General features: G+C 45.4%; 1 protein-coding gene and 1 long non-coding RNA gene across 3 annotated transcripts in view; one reads left to right on the top strand and one right to left on the bottom strand.

The window, feature by feature from the left end:
* LOC127614841 (uncharacterized) overlaps positions 1-12375 on the top strand; it is a 146336-nt gene that overhangs the window by 2274 nt on the left and 131687 nt on the right. The gene's annotated exons all lie outside the window — the stretch shown is intronic.
* Positions 7227-12375, bottom strand: part of LOC127614832 (heparan-sulfate 6-O-sulfotransferase 1-A-like) — a 70546-nt gene continuing 65397 nt past the window's right edge. The window contains exons 2-4 of one of the 2 annotated variants that reach the window (XM_052086255.1): positions 8725-8950; positions 8245-8493; positions 7227-7936 (exon numbers count right to left, since the gene is read on the bottom strand). In XM_052086255.1, the coding sequence (XP_051942215.1) occupies positions 7616-7936; positions 8245-8493; positions 8725-8950 (796 nt within the window). In that variant the 3' untranslated portion in view covers positions 7227-7615. The remainder of the gene's footprint in view (positions 7937-8244; positions 8494-8724; positions 8951-12375) is intronic. The other variant, XM_052086256.1, reaches the window with a different exon arrangement.

Consider the following 12375-nt stretch of genomic DNA (forward strand, 5'->3'; position numbering starts at 1 on the left):
GCCAATATCAAATCCCGTATTGGTAAAGTATCGTAAGAAAAGAGGTTGGAGCGTAATTGTAGAAGCCTGGCATTTTTCAACCTTTCCGGTGCAGGGTTCGATTCCGGCTCTGGGCTCACTGTGGGGAGATTGCGTGTTCTCCCCGTGCCTGCGTGGGTTTTCTCCGGGTATTCCGGTTTCCTCCCACATTCCAAAAAACATGCATGGGAGTCTGATTGAACGCTCCAAAATGTCCGTAGGTGCGAGTGTGAGCGCGGATGATTGTTCGTCTTTCTGAGCCATGCGATTGGCTGGCAACCGGCTCAGGGTGTCCCCCGCCTACTGCCCGGAGACGGCTGGAATAGGCTTCAGCCCCCCCGAGCCTTGTGAGGATAAAGTGGATCCGAAAATGGATGGTGGGATGGATGGACGGACTCTTGAATGGTAATTTTGTAGAACGGATTTCAAACCAGATTGCCATTTTATCCTAACAAGACACCTGATTGGTGGAAACTCTGCAAAGGGCTTTCATTCGAGGGCAAATAATATTTTCTTCATACATTTTGAAACAAAACAATAAAGGAAAATGCTCGGATGAATGACTGGCAACGCAACATATTGCTCAGCTGTATACGAAAAACGGGCAAAAAGCCACAGCAAAACAGATCGGGTGGGACAACCGAGAACTCGTAGTTAAATGTCAGAGGAGGGCTAATTGGATTGGGCTCGTTTTTCCGTTTTCTCGAGCGCCCTATCCAGCATTTAACGAGCTGCCGTTGAACATTTTGTGCGAGAAATGGGGCAGAAGAAACAGCAGAGTGGAAGCCATCTCGCACACAAGTGTCGTGAATATCATAGCAGCAGCGCATCAGTGCAAGGACGCCATCACACTCCTTATGAATATTACACACACACACACACAACCTGATCTGCGTGCGTATTAAAAGCCCCCCCCCCCCTCCCCCCCTTACATCAGCTGCGCGCTTGCCCCACAACTGTCAAAGTTTGCCACGTATGTCATCTAATCACTCGCAGCGACCGCATGAGACGGCTGCGTTTGGACGCGAAGCCGTGTCGCACGTCATCGTCGCATATCCATAAATGTGTCACGCTCCTCGGGAACGCACGTCGTTACCGCAAGTGCAAAAAAACAATATCAGATGTACATAAAAAATAGATTTATTCACGCAAATCGAGCCATAGCATCCCGTTGCAAGGAAAAATATGCAGCACATTCGGAAACCATTCACAGCACTTTGACTTGAAATTGATGACGTCAGACTGGACGACTAATGACTATAAATTGGAACGGCGCCGAACTTCTTCCATCGATAGACACAAAAACAAATCGGCTGCGACTTAATACGCTTAATACTTAATACGACGATTATTCCCAAAACGAACTCGACAACTTCCTCCCGAGCTTCCCTGAGATTTCATCTGAAGGGAGAGAAAAGACAAAAAGAAGCAAACCTCGGCTTTGACATTTTCCAATTTAAAAGTCATCCTGCCGACATGACACATTTGGGGTGTTATTAATCACAAACGCGACAGCTCCTCGGCTAAAAGCGCCGCGCAGTCCCCAAACATCTGTTCATGAGACGATACGATATATTTACTTATGAAACGCCCTCGGCTCGCTCTGGTTCACGGCTAATGTGAATAGAAGTAACTCTCTACATACGTGAAGAACATTTAAGCAAAACGGAAGCAGAGAGAGAGAGAGAGAGAGAGAGAGAGAGGTGGGGGCACTTTTTGGATAATAAAAAAGTGCTGTCTCAAAATCGAGATTTTCAAAATAAAATACACACAAATCCCAATCCAGACTCACACACACTCAAAAAATCAGGCATGAACAAATCTCGCGCTTCATCGATGCAATTTGTATGACCGAGTCCTCGATCAGCAGTACGCAAAATGGCGTCGCCCGTCGAGCCAAACAGTCTGATTGGCTGCTAGCTAGCTAATCAGTGTATGAGTTTTTGTTGTTGTTGTTGAAAATAACTTTAATTTCTAGGATTCATGCCGTACACTGTCCGACGGCAAAACAAAAATGTTTATTTTCTCTTTGGTTTCCTACAAACCTATTCTTAGCTAGCGCTAAACTAGCGTTAGCCGGCCAAATATTCCCATAACTACTTTCCGGGCGTCTGCTTGAAAGTAGCGCGCATGTAGCTTTCACGCGTGTGCACTCCCGACTTAGACAAACAAAAGTGTTGTTGCTTGGTTCAACTTTTTGTTCATCTTCATTGCTTATCGCGAAAATAAAGAGATGTTTAGCTCTACTAAATAACTAACAATTTTATTGCAATGCTTGTGGGTAGACAACATTTTTTTCGCTAAGATGCCCGCGCGATCGTAGTGAGCCACTGCCTGAGCGGCGCAGTGGCGGCGCGCAGTGGCGGCGCGCAGTGGTGGCGCGCAGCGGCGTGATTAGGTACGTTTTGAAAAGGGACAGACGGAAGGACACACCGCGTGCGGGACGACGCGCAATATATATATAGATAATATATGATCGTTATCCAAACATTCGTCTCTGACGACAATGTTATGTTACTCAAATGGGAAAATTGAAAAAGAAAAAAAAATCACAGGAGGTCACGGAACTTTTGACGCGCACAAGTGAGGCAACACTGTATATCCGATTTTTTTTAAATTCACAAAACCCTCCTGAAACATTTTAAAGTGCAGAGAACATCGACGGAATGTTCAGATTTGATGTCGAACGTCAGAGCAGATGCCAGAAATGCAAACTCAGTCAAGCCGACGGACCTCATCCGCTGCCAGCTGGGCGACGCTTCCAATCGCCTGCCTGCCTGCCTGTCCGCGAAAAAAAGCTTTTCATTGATGATTTATCTCCATCCACAATAAACCATAATCATCATCATCATCATTTAGTGGACGTCTGTCTGTGCGCTTTGTTATGATTAGTGAAGGCCTCCGCATTCGAGATGCAGCAGATGGCAATGCCAATATGCGATTTATATTCGATACAGAATATAAAGCTGTACATGTGGAATCGCTCCAAATTGGTAACGGACGGCGCGGCTAAGGCGCAGCCGACGTCGGCTTGGCGTGGTGGCACGTTTATTGCTAACGGGGGGGACATTTGAGTTGATACGAGGCATGCTTTGACATGAGATTCTGATGGGATGATAATCATGGGCCAAAATATCGCCGTGTTAAAATTCCAGCTCAAAAACATCTTTTTAAAACTAAATACAGAATATTTGAGTACGAAGCAATGTATATCATGTTAAAAACAAACAAACAAATATTAACATTCCTCAGTTTTGATTCTTCTTAGTAAGTCACAATGTCCCATCACTGATGAGCTATTTTATTTTTTTATAACAGACCTGAGCTCTACTCTCCTTGTCCTTGGAGATAATAATTAAGATTGTAATAATGATTAACATTGTTCAGAGACTGCCAGCAGCTCAACCCGATGAGAACATGCAAGCACGACACGGTCAAGTCTGTAAAAATGAAATCTTTTAATTGGTGGCTTGATGTTTCATGGTTGCATTCAGAACCGGAGCCAGAATGGTGATGAAGAAGAGTATGCATACAGGAAGAGCCTGAGAAGGATTGCCAATTTCGATCAAAGTCTCGATCACCCCCCCACCCTTGCGCCCCCCCATCCCCCAAAACAACAACAACAATAATAAACCGGATCGCAACACGTGTTGCTTTGCTGCCACGATAGAAACTTGTTAAGACATCATTCTGGAATCATTTCAGTGAAATTAATGTGGGATCTTTTGCGAGTCGGAGTTTAACGTCAGAACAATTGCACCGTGGTGCCTTGAGATACGAATCACACGACTTTTTCCAAGATATGAGCTGTCATTTGGCCGATATTTCAACCTAAACGGTAAAGCAACACATGAATAACGGACCAGCAAGAAATACAATACGTATTGGCATATATTCTTTATCATCTGCAACAAAAAAAAAGACTTTACTGCAGTTATTGAGCCACTTACAGAAAAAAAACATGTTTCAAAAAATTATGAAGTCAACATTGATTTTAATGTAATCATAATAAAATATTTTTTGCTTATTAGTGTGTCCAGGTATTTGTGCTCCGTTTCATTGTCATATTAAAAAAAAAGTAAGACCATTTACTCCACTTTTCCACCGTTGAGAAGTCTCCATTTAAATCATACAAAAAGTGTATAAAATAACTCCCAAAGAAGCCATTTTCATTCCCCAAATTTTTTTTTTGCATCCCGATTTAACTGACTATGGCACTTTTTATGGCACACACAAACATTTGCAATTTTATCTTGCTTCCCTAAATGTGGATTTAATACCGATGAATTAATTAAAAAAAAAAAGTCGGCCCAGTTCATCCAGTGAATCCTTCAGAAAAAAAAGGTACGCTAATTTGATGAGCTAATTTAATTTGGTATCTAAAGAGATACCGAGTGGAATTTTTTTTTCTTCTTCTGAAGTAGTCATAAATTCTTCAATAATTCCATCAAGCCTGTCCTTTTCTAAACCTGAACACATGCAAACTGGGGGTGGGGTGGGGGTGGGGGGGTCAGATTCATCAAACATAAATAAGGATCATTGCAGTACAATCACCTGACGGGGATGGCGAGAGCATCGGATTGGTCGCTACGGCAGCGAGGTTGACCAACCCCCTCGCCGATTAAACAACAAAATTATTATTAGTTATGAAAGTCGGCGCTCATTCGGTCAATCACACTATTTACAAAGGCATAAACATACGCCAGTAGGAGGCGTACTGTACATATTATTTACACACACACACACACACACACACAAGACACTTGAAAATGCAAAATGTTAACGGGCAATTGTTTGACAGAAACGACGGGCGGTGACGCTAGTGCAGTGATTCCCAACCACTGTGCCAAAAGAAAGGATCCAAATTTGCGTGACGGCTGGCAAAATTCTGAAGAATTGAAGAAAAATAATGCCGCTCGTGCTTATCTATCGATGCCAGCAATGTATAGTGACCGGCAGAACTTATACAGTCCTCTTTTGCTACACCCTTGACACATCTCAACTGGATGAGATGCTTTGTAGATTTGGGAGGAGCTAAGTTTAGCATTTGTTGTTAGAAACTACGGAGAGTCTGTGATGGTACTTAAAAAAAAAAAAATTAGGACTGCAAGTCAAAATAAATCATTGCTAAGTCATTTCTAGGGTCGTGTTATGAGCTTGAACAAGGTCATAGCCCCAAGATGGCGCCAAAGCACGACTTGTATATTAGACTTGTGGCATCGACAGGTATAGGCAATAATCATAACCTTCTTTTGGAACAGGCTACATACTGTATATATTTTTAAAGCAAGTATGGAGCTACAAAAATGGTTTACAATAGAAAATAATCATTGAGTAGTGAATCTCGAATATGCAGGAGAACACTAAATACTTTTCGGAATGTTGTTTAGTGGCGTATGGCAAATACAGTGTGTGTGTGTCTTGGGAATGACAGAGCTCGTATGATTTAAGATTCGGAGCAGCTTCCTTTCTTTTGGCAGGTAACATTAGACCGGGACCTAATGCTCTCTGCGGGGGTCCGCACAGGGCCCACGCACCGCAGTTTCCTTGCCACAGTACTGCAGCCCCAGCGCTTAAAAGTAACTAATGAACTACCCGTTTGATCTGAAGAGAAGCAGGGAGAAAGTTGGGAAAAAAAAGTCAAACCAAACAAAAAGAAAAATGTCAGCCGCTAAATTAAAGGCTCTGGCCGCCACGGTGACCGCTTCTTCCCTCCTCGTGTCTGCAGTTTAAGGCCTTTGCCCTGACCGGTGTGAGCCGCGCTAATTGGCTGTCAAGAGTCTGCAGGTGAAACCGAGGAGAGAGAGAGGGAGAGATAGCTCGCTCCCTGAACGTCGGCGCGAGGCTTCGGTTCGTCGGACAAGGTTGCTCGGATGCTGACTAAAAGAAAACATCAGTGAGATATTGAAAAGCCGTTTGAGCATTTATTCGAGATCCAGTCGACCAACTAGAACCCCTGCTAGAACAACTGGGGCCTTATAACAGCAAGAAAACTTTTTCTTCCAACCGGTTATAACATTTTTTTTAATTATACTAGTCGGTGAGTCAAAACTTTTTACTAATTAACAGCAGTCTGCTGCGCGGACTGACCAGAAGTCACGAGTAGCGCCGGTCATCAATTAGCGGCCAATGTTGCCGCACTAGTACCAGATTTCCCGCACTAAAAGGCGCACATAAAAGCCTTCCATTTTCTTAAAAGCTCACAGCGCGCCTTAAAATCCTGTTTACGCCTTGTGTATGGTCATTACGGTAATATTTCGACCCCCAAAATGGCTCCTTGCTCGAGACATGCTGACAATGCAGAGTTCAAACTTAACGTGATCGGTTACGCGGTTGAAAACGGAAATGGAGCAGCTTCAAGAGAGTTCAACGTTGAACGAGTCAATGTTTTTTCTAACTTGCTGTTGGCGAAGTGAACTGTGTCGCTGCTTTTATTAAATACGTTTTACTGACATCTGATCGTTCTGTTGGCGTTTCCTTGAACGCAGCTCCATCTAGTGGCTGCATTGTAGATTGCGTCTTATAATGCGGTGCGCCCAATATATGCAAAAAAATTGACAAAATAGGCAATTATTGAAGGCGCGCCTCATAATCCAGTGCGCCTTTTAGTGTGGAAAATACGGTAACATGTCGTTTCCCTACATGTATGCCAAAGTTGTCCATTCTAGTGAGGACATTTGACAAATTGTGCACCGTTTTTGTCTCACTCGGAATGTAATAATCCCACTAGAATACCAAAGATGTCCTATTAGTGAGAAATGAAGTAGACCAGTACATGGTTGGAGTTCAAGGATATTAGTAATGTACCAAAAAAAATATTGAATATAAAAAATGGAACGACCTTCTTGTGCTCCTTCTTAGTATTGCTTTTCCCGCTACCACTGCCTTCAAGTGGGCCTGGTAGTGTTATGAAAGTAGTTCGCTAGTGAGCCGTGATTGGATATTTGGGCTAAGGGTATCCAATAAATGTTCAAACAGCTTTCCCGAATGCTTTTTGGCCATTTTTTTTTCGCTGAATGGGCTAAATTGTCTCAGTGAGGATAAACCACTGCACTAGTATTAAGCTGGAAATCATGGATATTGAATACAATAACATTTCAACCGGCTTTTCATAATAAAAGTCTTCAGGCAGCCACATTGGGCTCAGTGTTATTACAATTCTGCTTAAAAAAAAAGCATACACACACACACACACACACATACAAAGAGGGGGCGACACAATGAGCTTAAATGGTCCTTAGAGTGAACCGTGCGGCGTTGGAGAACACCGTCCAGGAAATAGACGGATCCCTTGCCACCTGATCCAATGAATTCACATGTTCAAGGAAGAGAAAGTTGCATGTCAGCGCGTTTAAAAATAAACCTCGGTCGCTAATGACGGCGAGAGACCCGGAGGAACTCAGTGTGTGTGTGTGTGGGGGGGGGGGGGGTGTAACGGGCGAGCGCTAATAAATGGGCGAACCCGAGCCAGCCAGTCCATGGTCGCCATAGCAACGGCGCAACCCATCTCTGCAGTTTTTTTTTGTTTTGTATTTTTTTTTTCTTTTAAACGGTCATTCGAAATGCAAAAGCAGTCTGAGGATCGTCATTTCGATCGCTACCAACGGTTGATGATCTGGCTCATGTAGTCCTCGGTGGGGAGGCGGCCGCCCCCAGCCACCTCCTCCGTCCGGCCGCCCTCTTCCTCGTCGCCGACATCGTCCCGCTCCTCACCACCTCGGATGGATCCCGGGGGGTGGCGGTGAGCCGAGGGCCAAAGGCTGAGGCCCAGGCCCTGGTGGCTCTGTTGCAGGTGGTTCTTGATGCGCTGCAGCCGGCGCTCTTGCTGCCTGGTGTACTGGTAGCGCTGCTGGAACAGGTCCCGGGCGTAGTCGTACAGCTCCATGTCGAGCTCGTTAAGCTCCTCGATACGCTGCACCTGTAAGGGGTGTGTGGGGGGTGGTGGGGGTGGAAATTTTACACTGGAGCCCAGCTGATATTTTTTTTTTGGACCAGATGACGATTCCAATATTTGGCAGAAGAAAATCCCGGAAAAAAACTATCATGAGTACAATTTGTTTGTTCCCCTAAACACTTACAACACAGGTATCAAAGTCGAGGCTCGGGGGCCAGATCTGGCCCGCCACATCATTCAACATGGTCGTAGTACAGAATCAAAAACTTTTTACATCTTCTAGCCTCCCCCCCAAAAAAAATTTGCGATAAATGAGTTCCAAAAATACAAACCGTTGTGTTGTCCAGGTCCACCCCAGCGGCGCGGGTGCTGTTGTACTGCATGAAGGGCCGAATGAAGCGCAGTCTGAAGGTGCGCTCGAACAGGAACTGGGTTTTGCGCTGGTACTCCGTCAAGCCGAAGAAGGCCATGTCTCGCAGGTTCTTCTTGGCCGACTCCAGGAGGAGCTGCGCTCGCTTCTTTTCGGGCACGGTGGACATGTTGTAGCAGCCCACCAGACTCAAGTCGGCCAACATGCGCACCTACCGGACAGGAAGTGACACCGGATGGTCGGCGCCGTGATTAGCTTCAAATAAATACCGGTAAAATCCCTTCGCCTGGACCCCCAGGCGAAGAGTCACAGAAGAAAACCTAAATAACCCTAAATATGGGGTTATTTAGGACTCATATGGGTCCTTAATAACCCCATATGAGTCAAAAAGGGTCTGACAACCGTTTTGGTTGAACCGATAAAATCGTCGGCGTGGCTTCACCTGTCGGTTGTTGGCCAGGTTGTAGGGACAGTCCATGAACTGCTGCAGGGTGCATCCCGACCAGTCGGAGCCGTCGTAGCAGGAGGGCAGCTCCTCGGGCGTTGGCGTGCGCCCGTCGCACATGTGCAACGAGGTCTTCCACGTGGCCCCCCGCTGCACGTGCCGCCACTCGCTGAGGTAGCGCGACACCGGGTCCCTCAGTAGCGTGATGTAATAGAACTTTCTGCTGGGGGGGAACAGGCGCACAACACCACGGAGAGGGGGGGGGAGAGACGGAGAGAGTGATGAGCAAATTGCACTGAAAATTGCGCGTGACAAAAAGGTTAATCAATAAGCTAACGGCCGCGTTTTAAGAGAGAGTGAAAACAAGAGGACGCAATTTAAATTAATGACTTTGCTCGCGCCGAGTGGCACAGCCGAAAAGAGGAGGGGGGGGGGGAAGCAAGCGGTGACATGATAATAAGATGGCCTGTAGTTCCGCTTCTGGCCGAGTGGTGGCAGCGTTGGTTGCACAACAAGCGAAGGGGGCGCTTCGTGGGGGAACATTATGTATACACGCGTTAAAAAAAAAAATAAAAATAAAGAGGCTGGATGATGATGATGCGTCTAACAAATGTGAGCAGCAGACATGGGAAACGACATGGGAGAGACGGCATTTGGCAGGACCGTGCGGTCAGTCTTCAGGTCACAAAGAGAAATGGAAATAGGGGGGGGGGGGGATTTAAATGCTGGCACAATCATATTTCACTCTGTTCTGGTAGCAAAAGAATTAGACTGCCTTAGAGACGGATGAGTCATGCTGCTGTGTGTGTGTGTATGTGTGTGTTTTTTCTTGACCTGTTTGCGTGTATGTGTGTTGTGTATGGTTGTGTACATTAAATCATTGGGTAGTGAGTGTGTGTCCAAATTAATCGATTAATTGACAATTAATCATCAAATTAATCGACATAGTGTGTGTCCAAATTAATCGATTAATTGACAATTAATCATCAAATTAATCGACAGCTATTTTGATCTTTAATTCGGTGTTTCGAGCCTTTGAGTGGCTTCAAGATGTCTAAATGCTTTGGATTTTAGCCTGTGATGTCTGCAATTCGACAAAGCAGTCGTGGAGACCCGAGTTTAAACTAAACGCGGTGAAGCAGCATTCAGATCTTATGCTGCACACAGATGGAATAAATTGGCAACAGAAGAAGTCGGTCCAAGGTTCAAAATTTTTTTTGGGTGGGTTTTTTTTCCCCAAGATTGAGCTCGTTTAAAGCACTTCAAAAACAGTTTTCTTTCTTATTTTTAGTATAGCTCCTTGCATTGCCATGTGCATTCTTTTTGGTGTAACTTTTGTTTTTGTTTGCGCTTGTTTGCTCATGTTGTTTTGTTTTAGGGGTTTGCCTGAGTGTTTTTTTTTTTTGTGTGTGTGCTTCTGATCAGCTATGTGTTTTTTTTTATGTGTGCTTTTGTCTGTATGAGTTTTTGGCTGCGTTAGCTGATTTTTGTTTGTGTTTTCTCTTTGTGTGCGCGCGCGTCTATTTTGTTTTGTTTTTTTTTACTCTGTGTTTTTCCTCTCATAATGGAGCACATCACACACCTCCGGAAGGGACCCTCCCTCCCAACAGAGCGGAGACCTTTCCGTGCCTTCAAACTCCACCTAATTACTGCCGTCGAATCAATCAACACATCCTCATTAGTGTGTATGTGATGGTATGGATTCATCTTTGAACACACACAATTGCACGTTTCGCTGTAAGCATCCATCCATCAGTAAAGCCTTGGTTTTGAGAAAATCAGGTGGGGGGGGGGGGGTTGTCAACTAGACATAAAAGCGTCCTGCTCAAAACTCAGTGTGCCTCCATCAAATCCTCAAAATCTATCACCGAATCCTGGACCGCATCAAATTAAATCGCGGAGATCGCAGATGACAAAACAAGCGCAACCCAAATATGTCCTCGCGAGTCTAAGACAATAAAAAAAAAAAAAGAGCAAAACAAAACCAAGTATGGGGGGTGGGGCGGGATCACAGACTATCACGAGTCAGTCCTAAATGCAGCATCATCTTGGAGATCCTGGGCAAGGAACCAAACACACCCTGGATCCCAGAATGGGAAAAGAGGGAGGGGGGGGGGGGATCAAAACTGGAAATGCCATCAATCTTGTCCTCCGACCTAATGAAGGGGGGGGGAGTGGTGAGTGGAGGAAGGCACCAACAAAACGGGAGCTCGTTGCATTGTCGAGATTCCTGTGATGACATTAACACCATTCCTAAAGCTCCCTAGACTGCACCGTTCACTTGAGTGTGTGTGTGTGTGGGGGGGGGGGGGGGGGCGCTGGGGACGGAACTATGCCTATTAAATCAGCGATGACATTTCCCTTCCCATTCTCAGCTTGCATACTCCTGCAGAAAGGTTTGGCGAGAAGGAAGTGGAGGAAGGCCAGCAGGGGAGGTGGGGGGGGGGGGGGTAAAAAAAAAAAGGTGGGTATTGTCAGGGGGCCGGATGCGAATTTCAATTAGTTTTTTTCTAATACTGTGAAAGCAGCGAGGGCCCCGAGCCCAAGTGATTCATCAAAGTTATGGCTATGGCTTTAATGAAGGCAGGAGCATATTAGCAAGCACAAATAAAACACACACACACACACACACAGCCACACACACACACGTATGAACCTACCGGGGCTCACTCATTCACTTACTGACGTCAGCAAACACGTGTCACACGCCGGCAGGTGATGAGGCTTACTATGCACGATTAAAAAAAAAAAACAAAAAAGAGCTCATCTCAACATGACACGTGACGCGTTGTCACCGTCGGGGCGCGTCATGTCTTACGTAATATGACCTCATCAGACGTAGACATTCGAGCCACGTCTGGCGAGATCCAAGACGAGAGCAGTCTGGAAAATTGGGCCTGGGAAAAGAATGCCCAACCGGATATTTCGAGATATTACGAGCCGCCTCGAAAGCGGCAGTCGTCCTTCTTGATGCACATTAAGGTACAAATAACTGTCACCACAATAAGACAATTGCTGCAATTATTCGAATTTGTCGACTGGTAGAGCTGGAGTGATTTTTCTTTTTCCGGCAGGAACGCGTCCATGCATGTGTGAGGTGTCGAGCAAATCAGACGGCACTTTACGGCAGGGGTGTCCAAACTTTTTGCCAAGGGGGCCAGATTTTATGTGGTAAAATGTCGGTGGGCCGACCTTGGCTGACATTCTTTACATTGAACAACAATATTGTTCAAGAAATTTTAGTAAGCCAGTCTGTTTCACATTTCCATTTTTATTTTAATTTCAACAATCTTAAGAATTTCTTTTGGTTCATTTGAAACAGGAATTTGAAATATGACATATCAGTCAATATAAACACGGAGTGACGTCTTGTTAACTCATGAGTGATGCCCTCTAGTGTCTAAATGCTATTACTCATTTAGTGAATGCTATTACTCATTTAGCCACTAGAGGGAAGCAGTACTCTATGAAACATCACTCACCAGTCTACGAGACCTCAGTCAATGCAACACGTGTTCCAATGCGCCCAACCTGCGGGCCAGACGGCACTGATTTTATGACAGGGGCCGAGGGCCGGATGAAATTCGACCGAGGGCCGGATTTGGCCCCCGGGCCGGACTTTGGACATGGCTGCTTTACGGTATCGAT

This window comes from Hippocampus zosterae, chromosome 14 (assembly GCF_025434085.1).
Source record: "Hippocampus zosterae strain Florida chromosome 14, ASM2543408v3, whole genome shotgun sequence".
In the NCBI taxonomy this organism is placed as follows: Eukaryota; Metazoa; Chordata; class Actinopteri; order Syngnathiformes; family Syngnathidae; genus Hippocampus; species Hippocampus zosterae.